General features: G+C 43.8%; 1 protein-coding gene across 4 annotated transcripts in view; it reads left to right on the plus strand.

Moving 5' to 3' along the window:
• ABCC5 (ATP binding cassette subfamily C member 5) overlaps window positions 1-27959 on the plus strand; it is an 80088-nt gene that overhangs the window by 37772 nt on the left and 14357 nt on the right. For 3 of the 4 annotated variants that reach the window (XM_042954630.1, XM_042954631.1, XM_042954633.1), the window contains 15 exons: window positions 1116-1472; window positions 4468-4539; window positions 6696-6820; window positions 6943-7015; window positions 9668-9871; window positions 10726-10869; window positions 13219-13321; window positions 15980-16164; window positions 16548-16694; window positions 17001-17130; window positions 18555-18708; window positions 18793-18921; window positions 21120-21306; window positions 22575-22664; window positions 24659-24848. In XM_042954630.1, coding sequence (XP_042810564.1) covers window positions 1116-1472; window positions 4468-4539; window positions 6696-6820; window positions 6943-7015; window positions 9668-9871; window positions 10726-10869; window positions 13219-13321; window positions 15980-16164; window positions 16548-16694; window positions 17001-17130; window positions 18555-18708; window positions 18793-18921; window positions 21120-21306; window positions 22575-22664; window positions 24659-24848 — 2290 coding nt within the window. The remainder of the gene's footprint in view (window positions 1-1115; window positions 1473-4467; window positions 4540-6695; window positions 6821-6942; window positions 7016-9667; window positions 9872-10725; window positions 10870-13218; window positions 13322-15979; window positions 16165-16547; window positions 16695-17000; window positions 17131-18554; window positions 18709-18792; window positions 18922-21119; window positions 21307-22574; window positions 22665-24658; window positions 24849-27959) is intronic. The other variant, XM_042954632.1, reaches the window with a different exon arrangement.

The following is a 27959-nucleotide window of genomic DNA, read 5'->3' on the forward strand; positions in this document are numbered from 1 at the left end:
GCCCCTCCCCCCACTCTTTCTCTGTCTCTTTCAAAATAAATTAATTAATTAAAAAAAATACCCACAAACTTTAAAATAGTTGGGGGTTCTCAGTAAATAAGCAGAATCCTGATCCTGAAAGTCACCTTTTTCTCTAAAGGTGCTTTCTTTCTTTGTAATGTTTAACCTTTTTTTATTAAAAAAATTATTTTTATCATATTGGAAATCCAACTGGGATAGCATTCTGTGATCTCCAGTTTAAGAGAGCTGTCAGAAGTGGATTCAAAATCACGGGCACATATAAGGTTTATTGCAGTTAGTATTTTGAATCTAATTTCAGAAACACTCAGCTTTTCAATCATTCCTCTTTTCTTCCCCTAGCATAACTCAGAGGGTCTCTGGGAATAAGTGGGAGGAAAATCTTGTTGTTTCCCAAGGATGTTTCTGAGGGAGGAGATAGCCTTCACTTCCTCCCAAGTCTGTTCCTTTGGTTGTTTGAATCCTCTCAAGTTTCTAGGCAGGATTTTGAAGACATGAGAACTTGTTGCCAAGAAGAGGCATTCTGCCTGTGATATAGGCCTTAGGTACTCCCTTCCGACCCATCAAGCTAGGCGTGGTCGTGATCTCAGCTCCCTCTTCCCGCCAGACATGAGCCATGTTGTAGGTGAGGGAAGAACATAGGCTTTGAGGTTCCACAGGAGTGTTCTGGAAGGGAAACAGAGTGATGAAGGTCTGTCTGTTCAGGAGAGAAGCATGCCCTTTGGTTTTTCTGCTTGCATTTTACTACCTGCTGTTTGGCAAGTCATGGGTGAGAACGAGGGGCTGTAGACAGGTTAGTTAATTGTGCTTTGGCCACGATAGATTGGTAGAAAGGAAAAGGTAGGTTAGGATGTGATTGGCAGTGTGGAGCGCTGGGCCATTGAGACGGCTGCTGTCCCTTCTGAAGGTGTCCCCACACCCCTGTGACCTCTCGATGGGCCTGAGGCTGGGCTACACTAATGAGCTACCTTTTGCCCTTCAGCTTCCTTCCACTGTATAGCCTGATGTGTTTTGCTACGTGAGTGTGCGCCCTAGGCTTGTCTCCCTGGTCTTGATCCAGTGTCTCATCTTTGCACCTCTCTCACAACTCCTATCAGAGTTTGTTTCTGATGGAAGAGGTTCACATGATAAAGAAAAAACCAGCCAGCCCTCACATCAAGATAGAGGTGAGAAATGCCACCTTGGCATGGGACTCCTCCCACTGCAGTGTCCAGAACTCACCCAAGCTGACCCCCAAAACGAAAAAAGACAAGAGGGCTGCCAGGGGCAAGAAAGAGAAGGTGAGACAGCTGCAGCGCACTGAGCAGCAGGCGGTACTGGCAGAGCAGAAAGGCCACCTCCTCCTGGACAGCGACGAGAGGCCCAGTCCTGAGGAGGAGGAGGGCAAGCACATCCACCTGGGGATCCTCCGCTTGCAGAGGACCCTGTACAACATCGACCTGGAGATCGAAGAGGTAAGCCCTCCGCCTCCCCCGTTCCCCACCTGCACTCCATCCATCTGCAGGTGTCTGCGGGTGTCTCTTCCGGCCGGAGTAGGCAGCTGCTTTCCTTATAGCAAAGTCCTCTGTGGCTGGGGACTCATTTTGAGCTAAAGAACAAATCTGGCCAGCTCCAACTCTACAAAGGCATATTTAGGCATCTAACAATAGAAATTAATATCAACTGATCTCATGAGATGCTCATTTTACAAGCAAGGAAATGAAGCATTCAAGTGGATTTTCCGAGATCTTGCTCTGAATAGATTCTAGTTGTTAGAGTTGTGTGTGAGCTGTAATAATTATTTCCGGTTATTATAACTCTGGGTGAGCTTCTCATTACCACCAAGCTGTGCATAGCACAGAACCTGGCCCATAGGAAGAATTCTCAGTGCTACTATTAGTGACAAATCTATTGTAATTTTTTATCTATTTGTATACCCTTACGGAAGTATAATTAACAGCCAATGTTAAATTAGTTTCAGGCGTACAACGTATTGATTCTGTAATTGTTTATTTTTAATGTAAATGAAGGATCATTATGGTGTATGATGTCACAGCCCAGGTAGCACAGGACTAGAGTCTCTCAGAGGGGTTCCTGCACAGAGTGGCTGGAACAGACTCCACTTCAGGGCTCTGCAAATATAGTCTATGACTGGTTCCACCAGCACCATATTGAAGGGTGCACCATTTAGAGGGTCTGAGATGTGTGTGTGTGTGTGTGTGTGTGTGTGTGTGTACATACATACATATATATACACATACATACATTCATCAGCCATTTTTTTGAGTGCCAGCCTTCTGCCAGACACTGTTGTGGGGCTGGGGCTATAGCAGTGGAAAACCAAACCAACAAAAGTCCCTGTGCTCTTGGAGCTTATGTTTTAGTGGGCAAAGACAGATAATAAACAAGTAAAATATATGGTATGTCAGGTGGTGATAAAGGCTGTGTGAGGAAGATTGTGAATGCTGGGGCCTGGAGTAGGTGTGGTTACGATTTTAACAGCCTGCCTGAGGGAAGGCCTCATTTAAAAACTAATATATGAGCAAAAGGCAGGAGGGAGGTGATGGACTGAGCCATATGGATATCTGGAGGAAGAAGAACATTCCAGGCAGAAGGAACAGAAGCACAAAGGCCCTGAGTCTGCAGTGTACTGAGTGGCACAGGAGAAAATAGTAGATGCTGAGGGCAGAGAGGCAGCTGGGGTGTCTGAGCCTCCTTACAGGACTTTGGCTTTACTCTGAGTGGGAGAGAATCCATTGGAGGCTTTGGAGAAGAATGATAAGATCTGACTCATGTATGGAGAGAAATATTTTAGCCTCTGGAGTCAAAAGAGTATGTAGGGAAACAAGAAAGGAGACCAGTTAACCCAGAAGTGTCTCTTGGACCAGGGGTGGTGGTGAGACTTTACCTACATAACTGGAGGTGGGGAGCAGTGGGTTTTAATGCAGTGTGTATCAAAGTCAGCCACCGACTAACGTATGCTACACAGACCCAGAGATAGACTCTGACAACAAAAAGCTCCCAGCTCTTGAAAGATATAAACAAGAGCAAGAGATGGTCCTTAGTGAAAACACCTGAAACCACTAGTGTAGTTTATCACTGGAGGCCACTGACATCAGTTCTTTACTTCAGTTAACTCTTGACAACAGACTTCTCATTTAATAATGATTTTGATTAGTGCGGCAGCTCTGTTACATTTCCAAACAGCCCTATTAGAGGATTACTCCTCATATTCAGCTGAAATGTACTCTTCTGCTTTCTTTTGATCTTCATTCTGCCCTTTTAGAGCCCACATTCACATGACAGACCTTTAGCTATTTGGAGAGGGATACCTTAATTCTTCCGGCCCCCCTCTTCAGGGAGGGGAAGGGAAGTTAATGTTTGTCTGTACCCCGGGCGTGCACTTCCTTGTTGATATCTCTGTTTGTCGCAGTTTACTCTTGGGAACAGGGTTTTGTTTGCGTAAATCTAATTGACTTGAGCAGAGATTGAACCCGTGACTTGGTCTCCTCATGACCACTAGGCTGTAGTCTTTCAAACTCCATGACAGCGTCAAAAACTTTGTCCAACATACTTTGTCCGAGACGAAGATACTTTGGTTGTACAAAGTCCTTGGTTCTACAAAGTTAACGCCTTTCCTCCAGTTGCTCAAAGCCTAGTGAGAGACAGACGGTGTTAGTGTAAGTAACCAGACATCAATCACACACTTGGCAGGTTCTAATGGAGCTGGGGTTCACAGCGAGACCTGTCTGCCTCCAGAATCCCTGTTCTTCTACATACCACTCTTCCTTCCTTTGCTGCGAGGCTTGAGCCGATGCAGGGTTGCTAAATAAGTGACCTTTTCAAAATCACCAGTCTGCCCTTGAAAACTTTTAGCACCACCTGTCAAGAGAACTCATTATTTTGCCTGAGGATATTCAGTTCATCACAGGCTTTTTTTTCCCCATTTTTAAGTGAAATTGATGGTATCAATATTCTTCAGATTCTTGGAAATGTTTTGTAGAAAAATGGAAACAACAGTGCACATAGTTTTTATTGAAAATAATTTATAGACCCTAGAGGAAAAAAATCGTATAAAATGAAAATCAGCAAAATAATTTTTTAAGAGTCCTGCCCTTATTTCCAAAAACAACGGCAAAAATAATCAAAAAATATGGGTTGCCAAAAAAAGTAGGAAAGAGGCTGAGCCTTTCTAAAAGTGATGTGGGAGACCGTCATGTGTGCGGCATATTTAATTTTTCTAAAAGGCTTACACATCTGTTACCTCCGTGTATCCCCACAGAAACCCTAGGAAGTAGGTGGCTGACAGGGAGGAAACAGAGGTAAGTGACACGCAGAGTCATCAGGATGATAGTTCCCATATTGTTGGCCTGTCGTTAATGTCTTTTTCCTTGAAGAAATCAGCAGTCCCTAGAGATAAGTGGTCAGTGGTCCTGTAATGACCCTCCTTTCTCTGTGTGCTTTGTGCAGGGTAAACTGGTTGGAATCTGTGGCAGTGTGGGAAGTGGAAAAACCTCTCTCATTTCAGCCATTTTAGGCCAGGTAATATTTTGTTATTGTCCTTGGCATTTTCTGCTTCTTTCTCTGGAATTGGCTTAACAAGAGTCTTGGGGAAAATGAACTACTTTTCTCGAAGAGAGGAAAGGCAGAAACAAAATGAACCCTTGGTCTGCGTTATGCCCCCTGCCCCCACCCCCACATTTCCACCCCTTAACGGTGTTGCATCTGGAAGCGGGCTCAGTGCACGCCTGACGAATGACTGGTTGATGTCTAGCTGGAGTCCTCTATTTCTCCTGCCTTCTTTTACTCGGCATGTATTTATTAAGTGGCATATAATGCCAGATGGTGTGTTGGGAGATGTCAGATATAAGAGGTGAACAAACCGCATACTGCCCACAAGCTGAAGAAGCTGGGTGGACCAGCCTTACCGGACTCCCTGTCAGAGAGATTGATATCAGGATTTGATCTAGAAGCAAAGCCGCACTCCTTTTTCAACCAACTGTGGAAAGAATTATGCCCTCAAGGAGCTGGTGGTCTAGTTGAGGAGCTATGCCTTCCAGACCCACAAGCATAGCCCAGGGCAGAGAGTGAATGGTTTACAGAGAGGCCAGCCCAGGGCTGTCAGGGGCAAAGGTCATCCAGCTAAGACAAATTATCTTTTACTGTGTTTTAAAACCAAATAATAGGGAAAAAACACAAGGTGCTTCCACCTGCTTTTAATCTTGAATTGAACCAGCTTGATTTACAAGGTTGAGATAAGGATAAACTTGAGCTTATTCTTACCCACAGGTGGATGAGGTCCAATGAGTCATTTATCCATATTGAGGAGATTAAAATCATGTGAGATGGAGTTGGGGAAGGGTGTTTTGTAGCGTCCAGTTATGGAATATTTTTTCTTGTTGAGTGTCACTGTCACAGTTGGTAGAGCGTGGCTCTCCTTGAGAGCCGTGGTACCTAGTGTGGTCTGAGGAAGGCTGTGTTCACATCATCTGGAATGACAACCCTCTCACCCCTCTGCTGTATGAGACTCTACTGATTGGGCTCAGCCCTTGGTCTTTGTAAAAAGCCAAAACCTCTCCTAGATGTTCTGATAACTTAGGGGTCAGATTTAAGGGTCAATGATGAGAGACACAGAGGAAACGAAGGGGGGAGGGGGCAGTGGTGTTGAGTGGGTGGTGGTTAGGTTGAAAGCAGAGTGGGGCTTTGCTTTTAGACCAAATCTCTGACAGCGATCTCTTTGACAGGGAGGCTGGTAAAGCTGGTGGCCCTGGCTTCTTTGGAGTTGAACTCTGTGTTGGCAGTCTGCAGTGTGGGTGTGGAGTTTCTGCGGTAGACCCTCCGTGGGTTTCGGAACACTTGGGGTGCATAGCGGCGTGCTTACCAGTTTCTGGGCAGTTAATACCACTGTTATGGTCTGTGGTGGGTGCACCTCTCTCCATACACTGTCTGCTAACAGTGTTTGAGAGGACAAGCTTCAATGTGCAGGCTGGCTAATGAACCTTTGTTTCAAGCTATAACATCCCTAACTCAAGACAGATGTCTACTGCCAGTCCCAAAAGGAACCCCGAAAGAGGATAAAATGGATAAATCATATCAATCACTGTGAATGAAAACACAACTCGAAACACATGGCTCATCATGCAGTGCCTTCGTGTTGAACGAGAGGGTCCATCCTCATCGTATGGATACTCTGCAATACTAGTTCATGTCTAACAAATTTTTTTCCTTTTGGTCCTCATTTTACAGAAGCAGCTGGTTTAGCCAACAGCCTGGAGTAATTAATTTTATAGATGAATTGGCCTGCCCCGGTCTTGAGGCAGGGACTAGCTCTAAATCCTTACAGCATCCTCCCCAGGGGAACTCTGAAAGGACCTTCCACTCTAGTGCTTCCCTTAGTTAAAACAGTTTGCAGTTAGGGAGACAGGATATCGAGTAGCTTATGGGTTGCTGAATGAAGTGTTTGTTCATTCAGGTCATGGGTTATGCTGGGTTCCCATCACACATAAGCAAGGAGAACTTTGATTTTATTTGCTGCTGTAGCTCTCTCTGTGGAACAAAGGTGAGGTCTGGATTTGGGTCCAAAAGCATCCAAGAAGATTGCCAAAACTTTGAACTCCATTGTGCAATGTGGGGGGTTCTGTTGGCTTAGGATGGTGTTTTTGCATCATGATGCCATTGGATGGTGTCTGTCTCCCTAGATGACACTTCTAGAGGGCAGCATTGCAGTCAGTGGAACCTTCGCTTATGTGGCCCAGCAGGCCTGGATCCTCAATGCCACTCTGAGAGACAACATCCTCTTTGGGAAGGAATTTGATGAAGAAAGGCAAGGAATGTTTGGTTTCTCTCATGCTTTCCCATCTTGGCCGTGTGAGACTCAAGGCAGCCCAAGGCAGCAGGCTCTACTCCAAACATGTCCCTGATGCTTAGTCTCTTTATGTCCTTCAGATACAACTCTGTGCTCAACAGCTGCTGCCTGAGGCCTGACCTGGCCATTCTTCCCAACAGTGACCTGACTGAGGTACAGGCCTTCTGCCCCTGTTGGGGCAATGTGTTTAACAGAGAGGATTCTGGAAGATGGGTTGCGGGGCTGTGCCAGAACCATCTACTAGTAGTGCATCTTAAATGCAGGAGTACCCACACAGGGAGTTTTGCTTTCATTGAAACTTTATGTTAGGAAAGCATGTGTTCCTTAGGGCGGGGTTATCAACACTACTTGTGTTAAACGTATACATATTTTATATGTCATTTGAATTTTTTCCCTATCTGCATATCATTTTATTTATTTATTTTTTATTTAAACCCAAGTTAGTTAACATATAGTGTAATAATGGTTTCAGGAGTAGAATTTAGTGATTCATCACTTCCATATAACACCCAGTGCTCATCCCCACAAGTGCCCTCCTTAATGCCCATCGCCCATTTAGCCCATCCCCCCCACCTAATACCCCGCCAGCAACCCTCAGTTCTCTGTATTTAAGAGTCTCTATGGTTTGTCTCCCTCTCTGTTTTTATCTTAGTTTTGCTTCCCTTCTCCTATGTTCATCTGTTGCATTTCTCAAATTCCACTTATGAGTGAAATCATATGATATCTTTCTCTGACTTATTTCGCTCAGCATAATACCCTCTAGTTCCATCCACATTGTTGCAAATGGCAAGATTTCATTCTTTTTGATCACCGAGTAGTATTCCATTGTATATGTATATTATATATACATCTTCTTTACCTGTTCATCAGTCAATGGACATTTGGGCTCTTTCCATATTCTGGGTAGTGCTGCTATAAACATTGGGGTGCATGTGCCCCTTCAAATCAGCATTTTTGTATCTTTTGGATAAATACCTAGTAGTGCAATTGCTGGATCGTGCAATTTTTTGAGGAACCTCCATCCTGTTTTCCAGAGTGGCTGCACCAATTTGCGTTCTCACCAGCAGTGCCAAAATGGTTTCCCTTTCTCTGCTTCCTCGCTAACATCTGTTGTTGCCTGGGTTGTTAATTTTAGCCATTCTGTACGTCATACAAATTTTAAACAAAATCCCATTGTTGGTTCAGAGTTCATGTTTTCCACACTATTCATTTAAAAAACCATAAGTCAAGCATGTGCTTGTTGAGCTTCTCTGAACTTCATTCTGCCGACCAGAATCCTGTATATCCTTACTGATATACAGTCTGCAGAGAGCCCTTTTCAATTAGAAAGAAAGAGGCCTTAGCACAAAAGCCTCTTTCTTTGGCTCTCTGCCCTGGAGCAGTTTGCAGAGGTGAGTCTTTGGAACTGGCTTGTGTCCTTCCCTGTTGATATTTGTCTCCCGTGACCTACCCTGGAGGTCTCTGGGGCCTGCACTTTTTTTCATCGGACTTGAGTTAAATCCTTCAAACCAGAATGGTTTCTTTAGTTCAATGGTACTCAAATCTTAGTTCCCGGATTCATAGTGGATCAGCAGCAGCAATGTTACTGGGAACTTGTTAGCAATGCAGATTCTTACACCTCACCCCACACCTACTGAATCATAGGCGCAGGGTCCAACCATCCGTTTTAACAAGCCCTGCAGGTGACCTGATACATGCTCAAATTTGAAACCTCTGAATTCAATGAATGGTTTTTTAAGTACAGAGCCAGTTACCATTTGACAATTGATTTATTCACATGTTCATGTGCCAGCTACATAGACAGAAACGGCTGGGCACTGGAGATATAAAGCAATAGGAGAATGATCTATACCCTCAAAAAGCTTATAGCTGAGAGGATGAGATACTTGAATAGGCACAAAATAAGTTGATGAAAGAGTCCCCTTTCAAAACTTAAAAAAAATTTTTTTAATTAAAAAAAGAAAAAAGTCCCCCCCCCCCCTTTTTGGGTAGTAGTAGAGAAGAGGGTGGGAGATGTTTCACAGAGGAGAGGATGTCAGAACTGAGCAGATATGGTAACAGAAAAGGCATGACAGTAGTCGTGAGGGTTCAGATACACACGCAATTTAAAATGGCTTAAATCCCAGACAGTAGAAGAGAGGGTTGGCAGTGGAGCCAGGTGGCAAAGGGCCTGCCTTCTGTGACATGTTTGTTTAGATTTTGTTTCTTAGGGCTCTTGAAAAAGAGATTTTTCTTTTCTTTTAATGTTTATTTATTTTAGTGAGAGAGAGAGACAGAGACAGAGAGTGAGCAGGGGAGGAGTAGAGAGAGAGGGAGACATAGAATTTGAGGCAGTCTCCAGGCTCTGAGCTGTCAGCACAGAGCCCAACACGGGTCCTGAACCCACAGACTGTGAGATCATGACCTGAGCTGAAGTCTGACACTTAACTGACCGAGTCACCCAGGCGCCCCTCGAAAGGGAGTTTTAAGCGAGAGTGGGACATGGTCAGCTTTGTGTTTTGGAAAGATCTTTCTGCCCATAGATAATGGATTGGGATGGTATGTCAAGGGGGAGTGTAAAGCCAGAGGTAGTAAGGCTGAGTAGTAACCAGCTGGTTATGGGAGAGGAAGAGTTGTCTTCCTCTGGGCTGGCTTCCCTGCTTCTGGTGTGGGCCCTGGAGGATCAAGAGTTGCAGTTCATCCAGGTGGGGAATTCAGTAGAAGCAGCTGGTATGGATGGAACAGAGGAGCAGTGACTGGGGTGATCACTAAGTAAGGTACTGGACTTGAACTGGAGGTTTCACTATGCTTTCTGGACTCCTGTAGATTGGCGAGCGAGGAGCGAACCTGAGTGGTGGACAGCGCCAAAGGATCAGCCTTGCCCGGGCCTTGTATAGTGACCGGGACATCTACATCCTGGATGATCCCCTCAGTGCCTTAGATGCCCATGTGGGCAACCACATCTTCAACAGTGCTATCCAGAAGCACTTAAAGTCTAAGACAGTTCTATTTGTTACCCACCAGTTACAGGTATGGAGCATTCTTCCTCAGGCTGCCCACCTTGGCTTGGGAAATCAGAAACAGGGAGGTGGGCCTGGTCCAGGTACCTTCACGGGACTCCTTAGAGGTTCCTGGAGTCATCAGTGTTTATTTCCTCAGCACATAGCTCCCGGCCCAATGTACCAATAAAACTCATTGTACTGGTGTACCAGATGGCCATCTGAATTAGAGATCCTTGGAGCATGTTAGCTTTTGCATGTAAATCAGTAAGTAAAAGGGCTAAGAGGAGTAGGCTAAAACTGGAGTTTGGGTATGAGATAGTTTGGAAAGCTTGTGTTAATATCTATATGCAAGTGGGAACTGTTTAAGGAAAACAAGCTCTTCTCCCTCTGTCATTCCAAGACAAGCAGCCACTTTGGAGAGCAGCTCCAGGATGTTGCCATCTGCTTTGCATATGTCGTCAAGTTTAGGGGGCTAATCCCCCATTCTGCAACAGAAAGTCTGTAATTGTATGCACTTCTGAGTGCAACAAAAGGGTGTGAAGTTTAATGCAAGGCTTATGTGGCTCCATCGACAGATTTATGCCAAAAATGGGAGACGTTTTTTGAACTATGTCACAAGCCACAATAAACTAAAGCAAGGGTTCTCTCGCTCTTGGTACCATTGACATTTGGGCCCAGAGAGCTCCTGGCCTCTATCCACTAGATAGATAACAGCAGTACCCTGCCCCCAGTTGTAGCAACCAGAAAGGTTTCCAGATATTGCCAGATGTCCCCCGAGAGGCTCCATTGCCTCCAGCTAAGAACCTCTGAACTAAGGTATAGGTATTGAATGTATTTGCACAAATCTCAGCAACACTGTGTTGTCCCTGCCTTTGTCCCCAGTACCTGGCTGATTGTGATGAAGTGATCTTCATGAAAGAGGGCTGTATTACAGAAAGAGGCACCCATGAGGAGCTGATGAATTTAAATGGTGATTATGCTACCATTTTTAATAACCTGTTGCTGGGAGAGACACCCCCAGTTGAGGTAAGATTATCATGGTGTTTGTGTGTGCCTCCTCTTTTCTAGCAAGGGAGACACGACCATAGTGATTGATGGAGAGATCTCAGCTGAACTCAGTGTCTGTCTTATTGGAAGGGGCCCTATTTTCTGGTGACCAGACTGCTGTGCTGGTTCACATACTGTTTCTACTCTAGAAGAGCAGGATTATATGGCTGGTGAGCCAGTGTCTTCTGCCACTGAGAACTTATTAATAAGGCAATGACAGGGAGAAGGAAATATGGGCTCAGTGTTGTTCAGTCATAACTTAGCTTCATAAACGCGACCAATCCTGATTGAAGCATTATGGAGCTCCTTTTTAAATAAACAAGAGAGAATAAGGAGTGAGGGAAGAGAAATTAAATATTGCATACATTTGAAAATGATCCGTGGTGCTTTGACTGCTGACTTGGCACTCACTAACTCACACCTACTGTGTCCCAATTACTGGATTAGACACATTATAGATGTCATCCCATTTAGTCATTTTAATAGAGCTCTGTGGCAAAAGGGGATTATCCCCCACTTTTACAGCTGAGGGAATGGAAGATCTGAAAAGTTAAGCAGCTCACTAACAAGGGGGTGATTTGACTCCGTGGTGCTGTTTCTGCCTTGCTACCCTGCCTCCTGTGGCAGCACAGAAAGATGGCGGCTTTCCATGGCTTTACTCCGGGCTCCAAGTTAGGCAAACACCAAAGACGTTGTTTTTCCTTCTTACCAACCTGCTCTCATATTGAACTCCTTATTCTGTGGTCACCTTGGGTCCTGGGGGTGCACTCAGGCTAGCCTAAAAGCAACTTCTTAGCTACCATTTTGATGTCTATGCATGATAAAAGCAGAGTTTTTGGGGCCTTTTCTGGGAGTCCTATTTCAGTCTTTGGGTGTCATCCTCTTTGATTTCAGATACAGAACAACTAATTGTTCGTGACCAATGTATTTTAGGCCTCTGGGGATAACTCAAGCATTTCAGAGTGTCACCAGGAACTTCTATAGAGATGCCAGAATCCAGATTTGGATTTTATGATCTCTCCTTATGAGTCTTAGGGTACTTTAGACTCTTCAGAAGTTTTCCTCCTCACTGTAGACATGGAGGGGAAAATGAGAGGGAGAGAAGTTAAAATAGGAAATGTCTGAGGAATAAAAGAATATTGAGAGTCAGTGTATTGCAGCAGAGAGAACATACTTCCAATAAGTCACTTAACTTTCCTGAGCTTTGGTTTCCTCATCTTTTTTTTTTTTCTTTTTTTTTTTCTTCAAGTTTATTTATTATTTTCAGAGAGAGAGAGAGAGCATACACACAAGCAGGGGAGGTACAGAGAGAGAGGGATTCCCAAGCAGGCCCCACACTGCCAGCATGGAGCCGGATGTGAGGAGCCCAATGGGGGCTCGAGCTCATGAGCCATGAGATCATGACCCGAGCCAAAACCAAGAGTCAGACGCTTAACCCACTGAGCCACCCAGGTGCCCCTGATGAGTGTTTATATTAAGTCCATTTGTGCCCTATTATGGGCAGTGCTTAGGGCTCGCCCTGTGAATGTTGGTTATCACCATGAGTCCGACATCCTCTCCATCCCTGAGGGACTCACATTCTCCTAGGAAAGATCAATGCTCTTATGCTCTTACAGGGGACTGTAATACCAGGTCACATCTACAGCAGCATGCCTGGGAGAACAAGTGCCTGGGAGAACAGGGGAGAGGTGAGCTCTCTTCTGGAGGAGTCTAAGTTGCCTCAGGGAGGATATAAGATTTGAATCCCTCTGAAAGGGAACAACTAACTGAGTTGGGATGAGGAGAGAGGCATTCCAAGTGAAGAACCCTTGTGGACAAAGGTCCAGAAGTAGAGAATGGCAGTGTGGTGTGAGGAATGGTATGAAATCCAATGTGGCTGTAGAGTAGAAGCCATGGGAATGGGAGAGAAACATGTAGAGTTAGGCTGGGGCGAGAATATGGAGGTTTTGCAAAATCAGGCTGAGAAGTTTGATTTTATCCTGTAGTAGCAGTGGGAAATGATCAGATCTATGACTTGATTTAGTAATGTGGAGATAAGAGGTGAGAGGAATGGAAATGACCCCAGCCCTAATACTTTGGGCAAGTTGGAGTGGCTGAGAACATTGGGGAGAGCAATGTCAATGGAATGACAAGGGTAGGAACCCAGATCTCAAAGATTGAAGGAGTTGAGGAAGCACAAGAAATGAGAATAGGTGGCCCTTTTGAGAGGTTTTGATGTGTTTCTTCTCAAGAGTAGCAGCAGCTTGCCAGATGAATTCTCGAGTATGTCCTATGGACCTTTGTCTGAATGGCTGCCTTGTAACTGGAGACACTTTTTTTTTTTATTAGATTAATTCAAAAAAAGAAACCAGCGGTTCACAGAAGAAATCACAAGACAAGGGTCCTAAAACAGGATCAGTAAAGAAGGAGAAAGCAGCGAAGCCAGAGGAAGGTAACGACCTTTTCTGACCTCTTAGATTTGTCATTAAAGTTTATTAGAAACTTTATGCCAAGTAGTGATTCATAATGTTTGACAGCATTGTGTGTTCTAGAGTCTCTGGCCTTTTACCTCTGGAATAACAGTCTTACAGAATATTGGGAGATCATGAGGCGCACCCTCTGTTTGCTTAAACAGACCAAAGCAGTAAGAAGGACCTTTAATCCTCTGCCTCCTCTCTCTGCAGTGTGGGTCAGGTGTCAACAATCAGCTGAGTCATCTTGAGTGAGGAAAAATGGAATAATGGCTAGAGATACACCCTTCCTCCTGCGATTCACCTCTGCTCTTTAGAAGTCAGTGCCAGTCTAGGCAGAGATGTTCCAGCACCAGCAGTGCCTGTATCCTCAGTAGCTCCCTCGTTAGAATGATACACTCCTGGCTTTTTCCGACAAGGCTGCAGCTGGGCTGTGGTGAAGAGTTTATAGCGCAGGTTTTTCCTGTTGCACTTTCCCCAGGGGGAGTCCTGGGGAAACAAGTCCTGGGGAGTCTTGTTTTGTTTGTTTTTTAAATCCTTTATCTTAGCAATAAAACAAACATTGAGAGTTAGGAAAGCTACTTACAATACCTTAGGTCTTTTCTTTCACCTTTGTGAATTTCAAGCTGCATATCAGTTTACCAAAAAGAAAGGAAAGAAAGGAATTTGTCTGTTTTAAAGCTCTGGTTTTGTTGTGTCATCATGTCACCTAGTGTTCTGAAACCAGGACCTTCCCTGGGTTTGCTTGTGCTTTGGCCCTGGCCCGTTTTCACTTCCTTGTTCTTAAAGCTGTGGATGTTTGGTGTTGGGAGTTAACCACCCTGATTTAGTACACTCTGGAGCTTTTCTTCCTTTTCATAAACCATGTATGAGACTTTGAATTGGGGTGTGGTTTAAGTAAGATACCTCTACACAGGAAGCAAACATAGCACAGAAGCCTGAGTTATCTGTTGGTTCCTGCCATAGGCAGTATTAAAAAAACCCAGAATACCCTTAGGGAACATTTGTTCTCATCTGCAGAGCCCCTGACCTGGTTACTCATAACTCTTCAAGTACTCCAGGCACACGAGGCTTGCTCCAAGATAATTAAACATTGACCATGATATAGAGGCGCTAGCTTTTTGTAGAGCTGTTTCTCTGTGTTAGTGCACCAGCATCAGTCACCTGATCCCTGGGAGCCGCTAGGAGAGACCCTTGAACTTTTCTCTCCTCCTCAGCCAATCACCATGTCTGAATGAATGTACCTCCTGAAACTCCATCCCCATTGCCACGGCCCTAGTTCTGGCCTTTATCATCTTGTACCTAGAGTATTATAGCTACTTCCTTTTAAATCTGTCCTCCATACAGACAGCTGAGAGATCTAGTTAAAAACAGGAGACCAACTAACTCACTTTCCCTCAGGAAGTCTTTTCAGGAGCCTCCCATTTCAAAGCAGTGTTTCCTAATCCTTGTCCTGATAGGGCACGCGTAGGAAATGCCATTATTTGTACAGGGACCACAGGATGAGGTTGCTTGCTGCCTGAGGCGGCTGATCTGGCCATCCGTAGCCTAGGCAGGAGTCAAATCTCCACACACCTGTAGCCCATTCTCTTGAGAAGTTCTTTTTTTTAACGTTTATTCATTTTTGAGAGACAGAAACAGAGTGTGAGTGGGGGAGGGGCAGAGACAGAGGGAGACACAGAATCCAAAGCAGGCTCCAGGCTCTGAGCTGTCAGCACAGAGCCCGACACGGGGCTCGAACTCACAGACTGAGAGATCATGACCTGAGCTGAAGTTGGTCACTTAACCGACTAAGCCACCCAGGCACCTGGAGAAATTCTTTTTTTTTTTTTTTTTTTTATGTTTATTTATTTTTGAGAGAGAGACAGATATAGCGTACAAGTGAGGGAAGGGAAGAGAGAGAGGGAGACACAGAATCTGAAACAGGCTCCAGGCTCTGAACTATCAGCACAGAGCCGGATGCAGGGATGCTTAACCGACTGAGCCACCCAGGTGCCCTGCTGGGAGAAATTCTTATCTGAGGGATGAATTTCAAATGCCTTTATCCTCTGACCACGGCCTCCCTACTAATCAACCTTATCTCCTGCTACTCTTAGCTGCACTTAATATTCTAGCCTTGCTGATTTGGCTGATTTGGTTGTGCTATTTTCCCACCTCTGGGCCAGTGCCCATCTTTTCCCCACCTGGTCAAACCTGGCATACCTTTTGAGACCATACAGAAAGTCTTCCCTGAAACAGTTTCCCCAAATAGTTTAGGCACACCTGGATGTTCCCATGTTGCCCTGCATATGTCTCTAACATGGCATTTAGCACATTTTATTATAATTATATGCTTGTTTTATCTGTCTGTCCTACCAGGCTGTGGAAGGATCCCAGCCAGATTTTAAGGGCAGGGACATAGTCTTAATCCTCTTTACTGCTCCAGGGACTCATGTGGGGCCCGCTTGATAATAGGTGCTTAGTAAATGTTAAAGGGAATAATATTCTAATAAGGAGGAAATAATTCTGATCTAGAGCTATGTGAAACTATTGGTTTTCTTTGATTTTGCTCTTCTATAGGTGACTCAGTTTTAGAAAAGTAGCCTTTTTCTGCTGAGTTTATGGTGTTTTTTTTTTGTTGTTTTTTTTTTCCTACCTAGGGCAGCTGGTGCAACTGGAAGAAAAGGGGCAGGGTTCAGTGCCCTGGTCAGTATATGGCGTCTACATCCAGGCTGCTGGGGGCCCCTTGGCATTCCTAGTCATTATATCCCTTTTCATGCTGAATGTGGGCAGCACAGCTTTCAGCAATTGGTGGTTGAGTTACTGGATCAAGCAAGGAAGTGGGGTAAGGTTACTCATTAATGGGAAAATTATATGTCTAATAATGTGGCCATTTCTTTGTATTCTCTGGGTGTTCTTGGGGAAACTGCTCAGTTTTTGATTGAAAGAACCAATAAACAAGGATTACCCAGGATAAAAAAGACGAGTCCCTAATGCAACCTCACAAGATAGTTGCTCCCTAACCAGCTCATGCAGCAATAGGACACCTGAAAGCTGTCTGCCCTCATTTAGAAAAGAGAGAAGTGGGGGCCAAAGCCTGCCTGTGTTTGCCACAACCAGATCCCATGGTCATTATTCTGCACCTTCCCTTGAACTGAGAATGGCCCTGAGTAGGAGTTCTTTGCTGTCTATAGGAGTCTTGCCTCACACAGCCTTGCCTCCAAACAGAACACCACGGTGACACAAGGGAACAAGACCTCTATGAGCAGCAGCATGAAGGACAATCCTCTCATGCAGTACTATGCCAGCATCTACGCCCTCTCCATGGCAGTCATGCTGATCCTGAAAGCCATTCGAGGAGTTGTCTTTGTCAAGGTATGCAGTGGTGACTTCTGCTCATCCTCTCCCTGATAACTCCGTGGTCAGACTTTGGCATGGCTTCTCTCAGGTCAATTCTGAGCAGGGGAGCATCTCTGAAGCAAGATGGCCCTAGCTGAAGTGACCTGTATCCCATTAGCCCCAGCCTTTTCTTAGTACCCACCTCTTTCCTCCATGACCATTTGCCCTTCTCCAGCTTTGGGATTGGATGTCCTGTGGAGTTGTGACCTGGATAAATAGGAACTGAGTCTGCCTGAGTCCCTGGGTCTCTGAGCCATGATCACTTTGTCCTCTGCTCTTTAGGGCACACTGCGAGCCTCTTCCCGGCTCCATGATGAACTTTTCCGAAGGATCCTTCGAAGCCCTATGAAATTTTTTGACACCACCCCCACAGGGAGGATTCTCAACAGGTTTTCCAAAGACATGGATGAAGGTATTTCTCGCTTCTTCTTTTATGCTCTGGAGCCCAAGCTGCAGCTCCCTGTGCTCTCCAGCCTTCTAGATGCTCACCAGGTGTGCACATCTATCCAGCCTTAGATTCTGAGAGCACAGGGGCTCTCACCAGGTGTGCTGGTGTCCACACCAGGAACATGTTAGTTTTGGCATTTTCTCCAGATTGCAACTTGTACTTAGGCTAAGGACCCATCTGATTTCTTACCTGCCATCTAACTTCTCATTTGATCTCATTAAACCTGAAAATAAGTTCTGAGGATTCAGTTGGCATAAATGCTTTGGATGGGAGCATCTGAGATTCCAAAACATGTTTACTTTGAGGGCAGTGTTGGTTCCTGGACCCCTACAACCTCTGGCAGGTTTTCTGGATGTCACATGGGCTGTGCCAGCACCAGAGCTTAAATACTTCTCATAGCCCAGAATAATAGTAGTGGCACCTGATATTTATTGATGGCTTACCATGTAACCAGCAGTGTACTGAATGTTTTAGATGGATTATCCTCATCTTCAGAGTAGCCCTAGGGGGGTGGGTATTGCTTCATCCACTGACTATATGGGAAAGCTGATGTCTAGAAAAGTTAAACAACTTGCCCAAGATTACACAGCTATTAGATAACAAAACTGGGAATTGAGCCCAGATCTTTTCACCTAGAGCTAATGCTTTTAACTGTCACCCTGCGTTGCCTCCAAGGACATGTTTCAGATGTTGATAAGCCAATGTAAAGCTATGACCAGAAGTAACAAGGGATCAGAACCATCACTACTATACAGAACTGATGCATGACACGATCCCATTTCTTCTACACACACACATACACACACACACATACACACACACGGAGAAAAGATGGAAAGAAAAAAATCAGTGATATCAACATGTCTGGGATTTTTATGAAATACTCCAGCCAAAAACAAAAAAACAAAACAAAACAAAAAAAAAAGAAAAAGTTGGGAGAGGATATAACTAAAAGGAGATGAATAAAATGTTGTTAACTGTTGAAGGTTCTATACTCCTTTGATTTTTGTGTACGTTTAAATTTTTTCATAATGAAAAATTTCTTAAATGTTAGCAGCAGTTTATTGGTACTGGTAAGAATAAAGATCATTTTTATTTTCCTTCTTGAATATTTATTTTCTAAATATTTTGCAACAAGCATATTTATTTTGTAAAGGGAAAAAATGTTTAAAGTGATTGGGTGGCATGGTAAACCCAAAAGAGGGACTGGGGAAAGAAAGATCACTTAGAATTTCCTGGGACAAGAAAAATTAGAGCAACCAGGTTTCTAGATTTTTCTTTGATTTAAAAGACAACACACAAATTTCAGACAGAAAATTTGTGGAATCTTTTTGTGTTTTTTAAAAATTTTTGGTCTCATTTTCCCTGTTCCTTTATGATTTCTGCAGTTGATGTCCGCCTGCCCTTCCAGGCTGAGATGTTCATCCAAAATGTCATCCTGGTGTTCTTCTGTGTTGGAATGATCGCTGGAGTTTTCCCATGGTTCCTGGTGGCGGTGGGGCCCCTCTTCATCCTCTTTTCAGTTCTGCACATTGTCTCCAGGTAAACAAGAAGTGTTTACATCTTCCAGCATGAAGCCAGAGTTGCTGGTCTACCACTCTGACATGGAACTCATTCTCTCTCCAGGGTGCTGATTCGAGAGCTGAAGCGTCTGGACAATATCACACAGTCACCTTTCCTCTCCCACATCACATCCAGCATACAGGGCCTTGCCACCATCCATGCCTACAACAAAGGGCAGGAATTTCTGCACAGGTCAGTGCTGATGGCGGCCAGAGGGCTCAAAGGGGGGGGGGGGGGGGGGGGGTCAACACACCGGCATTTAATAAGTCCAAGAAGCCTTTCAGGGCCAGAGTTGGGGATTGTAAAGCTCATTACAAAAAAAGTATTAGTGATCTAATGGTCTCTGATTAAAATTTATTCACTCACTTGCTGGAACTCCTTTCTAAGCAAATGAGAAGGCAAAATACAGGTTTTGGAGTCTATTGGCTTTGGACTCTAAATGGCTATATATGAAGGAGTTTTCCTTTTTTCTTTTCTTTTTTTGAAACAGTAGAAGATGAACATTGACATTAGACTGACATTTTTATTTTAGCTGCTGAAGATTGTTTATATCAGAAATTTATCTACATAGATAGTCATTTTGGAGCTTTGTATTAACAAGAGATTGGAACTAACTTAAATGTCCTTCAATACAGAACTGATTAAGCAAGCTATGGTATACCCAAATAGAATACTCTGTGGCCCTTAAGAAGAATGAGACAGTACTATAGGTACTGATATGGAATAATCTCTAAAATACATTAGTGAGGAGCGCCTGGGTGGCTCAGTTGGTTAAGCATCCAACTTAGGCTCGGGTCATGATCTCATGTTTGTGAGTTCGAGCCCCGCATCGGGCTCTGGGCTGAAAGCTCAGAGTCTGGAGCCTGCTTCAGATTCTGTGTTTCCCTCTGTCTCTCTGCCCTCCCCCACTCACATTCTGTCTGTCTCTCTGTCTCAAAAATAAACATTAAAAAAATAAATGAATAAAATACATTAGTGAAAGAGCAAGATACAGATGTGTGTGCATGGTATGCTCCCTTTTAAGTATATGTTTATATAGATGACATTTAGAATATCCTTGAAAGGGTGCACAAGGAACTACTAGCTGCCACTGGAAAGGGGAACTGAGTAGCTGGAGGATGGGCAGGAGAAAGACTGACTTTTCATGGTAAAACTTTTTATGCCAGGGCTCCTGGGTGAATTAGTTGATGAAGTGTCCCACTTTGGCTCAGGTCATGATCTCACAGTTCAAGAATTTAGGCCCTGCGTCGGGCTCTGTGCTGACAGCTCAGAGCCTGGACCCTACTTCAGATTTTCTGTCTCTGTCCCTTCCTCCCCTGCTTGTGCTCTCTCTCTCTCTCTTTCTCTCTCAAAAATAAATAAATATTAAAAAAAAAACAACTTTTTTATGCCTTCTAAATCTTCTGTGCATATCTTGTCTACTCCAAAAATTAGGTAATTAATTAAAAGAAAATCTAGAATGGAAAGTCTAGGTTAAACGACTCAGAAAAATAATCCTAACTTTAAGAGAAAAACAGTAAAATACACTGTGTGTGTGTATATACACGCACACATAAATTTAAGTGTATTAGAAAAAGTACTGAGAGAAGATATGGCAGAATATTAACCCTGGTTTTAACAGAGTGGTGAGAATACTGCGTTTTCTTCTTTACTACATTTTCTAGATTTTCTCCAAATATATAAAGAAGAAAAGAGATTTTTTTTTTTTTTTTTTTTTTTAAACAAAGCACATTTGCCTGGCAAGACTCCCTGCTCTGAAGTTGTAGTTGTATGTGACACCCAAGCCTTTGGATGGTGTCTGATCTGCTCTCTAGGACCCCAGGTTCAGTAGTGTCTCGCTCCTTCAGTGGCAAAGGTTGTCCAGGTCTTTTTTTTGCTGTGGTTTATCTCCTGGTTCTGTGCTCTGCGGCCTTGGGAAACAAGCACCGTTTTGCCCAACATCAGTGCCCCAGCAGACATTTTCCATTTTACCATATTCACTCTGCGAGTTTATTTTTCCAGGCCCTAGGGCATTTCTGCAGTTTGCCTGTGTAACCTCTCTTTCTTTGAGGAAATGACCCCTGAGCTAAGACATTTTGCTAAAGCTTAACCAGCCTCTTTATTTGGTCTCTTTTCCCCGTGCATTCCTTGTGCCGTTAACGTAGATATTTTTCCCTAACAAATTTAGTATGTTTCTTTGAAGGAGTAAAACTGGAAAATCACAAGTTGTCCTGTGTATGGAGCCTGGAATACTCTGCAGTCTTTAGGTTTCCATAGCATTTTCCTGGTGACACACAGGAAGTACTTAAAAGTTAGCCCTCCATCCATAATCCACCAGAACTCTGACATCACCCCTCCCCAGGACTGTGTAGTGCTTTGTTGGCCTATTAGGTGTTCTGTCTCCCTCACAGGTACCAGGAGCTACTGGATAACAACCAAGGTCCTTTCTTCTTGTTCACGTGTGCAATGCGGTGGCTGGCTGTGCGGCTGGACCTGATCAGCATTGCCTTGATCACCACCACTGGGCTGATGATTGTTCTCATGCATGGGCAGATTCCCCCTGCCTACTCGGGTCTTGCCATCTCTTATGCTGTCCAGGTCAGTCTCTGGGGCGGAGCATTACCTCTCCTCACTTGAGTCCTGTGTTGCCCTAGGAGAGGCATGGTAGGGGGCTCTCCCTAAGCCTTTGACTCTTAGAGCTTCTGTCCATCTCTTTGTTAGTAACAACCTAGGCTTGGTTGGGCAGGGAGAATGGGAGAGAGATCCAAGTGCTATATAGGAACAAAGAGATTTAAGTCTGTTGCATGTGTTTAAGAAATAGGTGCTGTTTCTTCATAAATAAACATGATTTTGAAAATAGTTTCTTAATTGTAGGTTTCTATGTTCACCACCCTCCCATCTCTGGCCTTTTCCTGGTCTTCTAAAAAATATTGTGTCCTCAGTATGCTTCTTATATGCATTTTATTTTCAGGCCCCTGATTTTCCCAGTACTGTTACACGTGGAGACCTGGCCCCTAGGGGTAGTCTTAAGGTCTTTAAAAAGCTCAAAGAACAATTGGGAACTTGGGCACTAAGTATTTGAAGCTGTTAAGGTGTCATCATGGTGTTGGACAATGGTATTGTGTTTTTAAAAGAGTCTTTATATGTTAGAGAGATGTAAGCTAAAGTATTTATGGATAAAATGATAGGATGTCTGGAATTTGCTTTCAAATAATACAGATGGGTTGCGTGGTATAAATGATACAATATTGCCTTTAAGTTGACAGTTTTTTAAGTACATGGGAGTTCATTATACTTCCCTTTCTACTCCTGTATATGTTTGACATTTTTCCCTATGGGAAAGATCAAAATAAGTAAGTAGCAAAAGAAAACCAAGAGGAGATACGTATCTTCACAGATTCCCAAAGATGTCTGTCCGTGTTAGGCAGACTTACTTGATTATTGGGTAGGGAAGAATATGTGTTATATGTGCTGTGTTTGAGGGTCCTCAGTCTGAGGTACACAGGGGCTCTGCATTCTCACTCGTTCCTCTCAGGAGGAAAGGACTGCCAGAGCAGTTGCAGGTGCAAGTATGAAGCCCAGAAGTTACTCAGCTGCAGATATGTGTACTGGAAATGTAAAGATGGATGGAAATCCTTTGGATACAGGAAAGTTAGTGCATGCAATACCACAATGCCACCTACATTCACTGAGAATTGCAGTTGATTGGAAGATAATGAATGACTCAGTCCCTAAAACTAGCTGCTGCAGGTGCCCGGTTAGTTCGTATATTGAGCTCTAATCCCCTAGATGGAGCAGGTTTTCTATTGTTGGCCTGACATGTATTCATAATGAATTCTCCCTTGGCTTTTGCTTTCCATTATCAGCTAACGGGGCTGTTCCAGTTTACCGTCAGACTGGCATCCGAGACAGAAGCCCGCTTCACCTCAGTGGAGAGAATCAACCACTACATCAAGGTCAGGCTGAGAAGTCCTTTTACTGTGATGTGACCCTTCATGGGGTCCTTTTGCCCTTTTACTGCCTCAGCTGGATGTGCAGGGAGGATGCTTGTTTTCTCTGCCTTATTCCACAGGGACGACTCTTCAGCATGTGTAGAATGGAGAAGAGAATAGCTTAAGAGTTTCTAAATACTTTTGTGAATTGTGTCTGAGAATGTAGGTTCATCAGCTAACTTCTAAAATGTTCAGAATTTTGTTAGTTCGGTTAAGCTGACTACTGTAACATTTTCTTTACCCTGTTTGAAACCACGTATTGTTTTAAATCTTAGCCTAGTTCACTTGCTCTTAACCAGGGAAGGCCATCGGTGTCCTCCACTGAGCTTTAGGCAGAGACAGATGTGGGCCTCATCGCTGGAGATTCCGATGCAGTAGGTCTGGGGTGAGACCCCAGCTTCTGAAGTTTTAGAAGCCCCCTAGTTAATTCTAAACTGCACTCATAGTTTAGAAACCAGTTAATTTAGTGGATACTGAGATGATCTAGTTCTTCCCACCTTCCCTGCAGTGCTGCCAGGAGACAGCCTCTTGCTGGTGTCCTAGCTGGAACTCTGAAAGCAGTTTTCTATAGAGAGAAGCAGAGTCATGAGTAGTTAGGATTCGCAAATTTAACTCAGTTCTCAGGAGTTACCTATTTTGTGAACTGCTCAGAGACTTTATCATTGTTTACATGGGAAGAATATATCCCAACTTCCCAATAATTGACCTACAAGCATAGTGTTAAAAAACTACCCTTTCCATTGAGAACTAGTATATTACGTAAACTGCATTTTCCAGCACGCATGCGTCACTGAATTGTTTTGACAATGAGCCTCATTAATTGTAGGATACTTCTTAAGCTTACAAACTGTTATTCTCAGAATGGCAGATAACCATCTAATATATCTGCTAATAGCTGTTCCTTATGTTTATCTGTTAGCCTCGTTGCCCAGTGCTCATGTCTGTGGATAATATGTGGGTGTATATACAGGTGTGTAGTGTTTGATTTAATATTGCCGTTGGTGAGAGTCTCTTGCTGGAGAGGTCAGGGTGATGGTCAGCCATACCAGAGTGGACCCTGCACAAACCAGTCACGTTTCTGAGGACTGACTCCACTGCCAGTCCCCAACCTGGATGCCTGTGCCGGCATGGAGTCCTTCCAGCTTGGAATTTGAGACTTCAGTCTCCACCCGCACCCCCCACCCCTACTGCTGCCCAGAGCACCACAGCCCGTGGCCTTCACTTCCCTATGAGGCTATAAAGCTCCATAACTAGTTGCCAGAGAATTTTCAAACATTACAAGGTGGGGCTGTTGGTAACAAAAATCACCCAAGCAGTTACATTGAACACAGCATTTTAAAGCTGAATGGATTTCCACCATTCTCTAATCCAGTCCCATGATTTATAGATGAGAAACTAAGACCTAGAGTGAAGAAGTGATATATCCAGGTCACACAGCTATTGGTGGCAAACTGGGATTACAGCCCATGTCTCCTGGGGTGACCGATATGTCAGAATGCCAGGATCTGATCAAGTATTTAGTAAATGGTAGTTTCCTTCCTTTGGGTTTAGGCCATTGGCTTTCAAATGGTGGGATCTTGTTTCAAGTAGAATATTTTCAAAGAATTCCGATCAAAATGGCTGTGTGTGAAGAGCCAGTGAAAGGTCTCATGCCCCACCATTAACCTCCAAGGTGGTTTTGTGGAGAAATTCCGTAAGACAGAAAACTGTTTGAAAGCTGCTGTCCTCCCCAAGATGCTGCTTAGTAGCCACTGTAAACTGCTAAGTGAAAAGCTAGTAGCCATTGTGCGCTGTCTGGTTTAGTGGTAATAAGCCCTTGCTCCGTTTCATAGGGCGGGGACAGGGTAGCAGCTGCCTCTCTGTGGCTGCTATGGTTGTCCTGATTTTACTTCTCTTTGAAGGCCTTTCAGCCCCCACAGAATCTGGTCAGTCTGATCCAGCCCCTTCTGTCTCCCCAGACTCTCTCTTTGGAAGCACCTGCCAGAATTAAGAATAAGGCTCCCTCCCCTGATTGGCCCCAGGAAGGAGAGGTGACCTTTGAGAATGCAGAGATGAGGTACCAAGAAAATCTCCCTCTGGTTCTGAAGAAAGTGTCCTTCACCATCAAACCTAAGGAGAAGATTGGCATTGTGGGGCGGACCGGATCAGGTAAGAATGCAAAGGCCTCTGGAGAAACATTTGAACCTATCTGAGTTAAGCTTGGGGCCCATGATTTGCTGTTTTATTGACTATCACTCTCATCCCTTCAAACCAGTTCTGTATTAGATGAGTAATGAGGAGAGGGGTGTCTCTGAAGCCAATTTTCTAAATGTGTTCTTAACTCTGCTTTTGTAATATTTAGTGCTTTTTCTAATCATAAAAGTGTACTTTCTCAATGCAGAACACTTGGAGCATATAGCAAAGTGCAAAAGGGAGAAAAACACCCATAACTCCACTACCCAGAGATAATTACTATTAATATTTTGGTGGGTATCTTGTCAGGCTTTTTCTATCAAAAAAATATGTTTACACAAATGGGGTCATTTTACACACACCATCTCATGAGCTGCTTTTAAGTCTACCAGTTATTTCTCTACGTCAATGAATAGCCTATGACATGAATTCTATGCAGCATGATAGAAAATTCTATGTTATGGATATACTGTAATTTATATTTAACCAATCCCCAGTTGTGGGGAATTGAGGTGGTTGTCAATTTTTCACTATTATGAATAGTACTGCAGTGAACATCCTTATTTCTATGAGGTCAAAATACACAAAAAAGTTAAGTTTTCTGTGACATATTGCCAGTGTTGCCTCATATTTACCAGAAGCCAACACAGCTCTAAATAAGGAACCTGTGTCCCTTTGAAGACAGAAATTGTTTTCTTAACCTGATATTGATTGCAAAGAAATTGAGAATTGGCCCTCATTTTAGGCGTTCTTCTTTGCCCTTAGTATCATATTACTTATGTGCCCTTTAGATTTCTAGGGTTAAGAACTGAGTAATTCATTTCTTTCCCTTTCCTTCCTGAATAACATTTCAAACATTGAGTCTTGTTTTGTTTTACTAACTGGTGTACCTGGTTTAAGCAGTCTCTCTGGTTCAGTTCTCATTAGCTTTTGGGGCTCCATGCTTCCCTGGCATCAGAACTCTTCCAGGTCTGTTTCTTTCCATTAAAGAAAAAAAAAAAAAGCCTTGTGTCTTTTCTGGCCAATTTACTTTAAAGAACCTGCTAAGAAGAGAAAAAAAAAGCGCCATTTCCTGCTTCCTGCTTGAAGGAATTATTTCATGTCAGAACAATGCAGTTTGTAGGTTTTTTTACACTGGCAGGAGGATGTTCAGCCAAGGAGGGTGGCTGTCCCGAAAGCTCTGCCTATGCTTTCCTCCCTCAAATTCCCTCTGCTACATTGGCTTCCAGGGGTACTCAGCTCCCCTGAAAGCTCTAACTGATGTCCCCCCCTGTGATTCCCTTTGACACAGGTAAGACAGACTGAAGTATTCACTGAGACTTCATTGAGCCATAAGTAGTGACAGAAGAAAAATAAGAAAAAATAAAATAATTATAAATGGCCTGACTTGCAAAATCTAGACTCTAATTCTAACAAGCTTCTACAAAGACTGTTAGACCGGGACTCTGCCATGGCTATAGTCAAGGACATCACTGTGAGGACCTCATGGCCTCTTTTACTAGTACATTCCATCAGTGCAAAGGTAGTCTGGATTCAGAGAACTGTAGGATCTTCCAGTCCAGGTAGCATCTTTTGTTAAGGTGGAACAACTTGATCTATTTATTTGAGGAAAATTCCTCCCTTGGTTTAGATCTTAAAGCACTGCCTTGACACTAAGAGAGAGTCTCCCTGCCTTCCTTGTATGTGGGTACGGGACCAATAACCAGACCCCCCCCCCCCCCCCCCCCCACCAATTCTGAACAAAGGCATTTACCTATAAGAGGAGAAGGCCTCCTTAAGAATCCTGCTGCGTGGACCCAGTTTCCCAGCTTGTTTCTAGTAGATGCATGTAAGGATCACTGCTTCAGGAAGGTGGACATTTCTCAGGGTCCCCGTTAGTTATTTGACAGGGGTCTGCCCAGGGAACAAATCCAGACAGTGGAGATGTGGCTGTAGACACAGGGGAGAAGGCAAGGATATTTGTGCCCTCAGTGACTGCTAAATAGACAAAGTCATGAAGTTCTCACTAGAGGACTTTCAAAACATGGAGGCAGAAGAAGAGTAAGGGGGGGGTCAAGAACCAGGCATCTGGCTAAGGAAAAGTCGTTGAAAAGCTAAAAACCTGTGATTCTAAATTTAAACCACGGGTCTGAGTTGCAGAAAGGCAGACCTGACTATGTCTTAAGTTTTTGGAGGGTGGGGGCACTATAGCTTTTTAAATGTTTATATCCTTTGACATAGTAATTCTGAGAATGTCTTCCAAGGAAATCATCTGAGGTGGCAGCACAGTTTGAACATGCCATAACATTATTATAGTATTAAATATGTTTCCAGGGGAGCCTGGGTGGCTCAGTCGGTTAAGTGGCCGACTTCACCTCAGGTCATGATCTCGCGCTCCGTGAGTTCGAGCCCCGCGTCGGGCTCTGTGCTGACAGCTCAGAGCCTGGAGCCTGTTTCAGATTCTGTGTCTCCCTCTCTCTGACCCTCCCCCGTTCATGCTCTGTCTCTCTCTGTCTCAAAAATAAATAAATGTTAAAAAAAAAATTAAAATATGTTTCCAATGTTAGAGGACTGGTCAAGTAAGCCAGAGCACATCCACATGGTGGAATATATTGCAGCCAATAAAACTTTATTTTGAAAAATTTTTTAACATGGTTGAGTGCTTGTTATATAATAAGTGGGAAAAGGCGATTATATTATTGTATCTCTGGTGTGATCTCAATTCAGAGAAAAAGACTGAAAGGAAATGTATCAAAAATAACAGTAGTGAGATTATAGGAGATTAACATTATCTCCTTGAATTACTTATATGACTTTTAAAATGAAGATTCAATTAAGAAAAGCTATTCTGACCTCATCAGTTTCTCCCTCAGACCTCCTTTTCTATCACAGTTCCTTATCGCAGTAGTTATCTACAGCCACTTACTTACTTAAGCTGAAGCCTCCTTCCCTATGTGTTTACCCCAGAACTTCTTCCGTTCCCAGCTGCTGCGGCAGTGGTAGAAAGGCCTTATCTTGTTTCTCTCTGGGCTGTGATACAGGGACAGAAAAGAGAGAAGACACCGTGTCCTCTGGTTTGCCCCACTAGTTCCTTACTATAAGCTCTCT

This window comes from Panthera leo, chromosome C2 (assembly GCF_018350215.1).
Source record: "Panthera leo isolate Ple1 chromosome C2, P.leo_Ple1_pat1.1, whole genome shotgun sequence".
Taxonomy (NCBI): Eukaryota; Metazoa; Chordata; class Mammalia; order Carnivora; family Felidae; genus Panthera; species Panthera leo.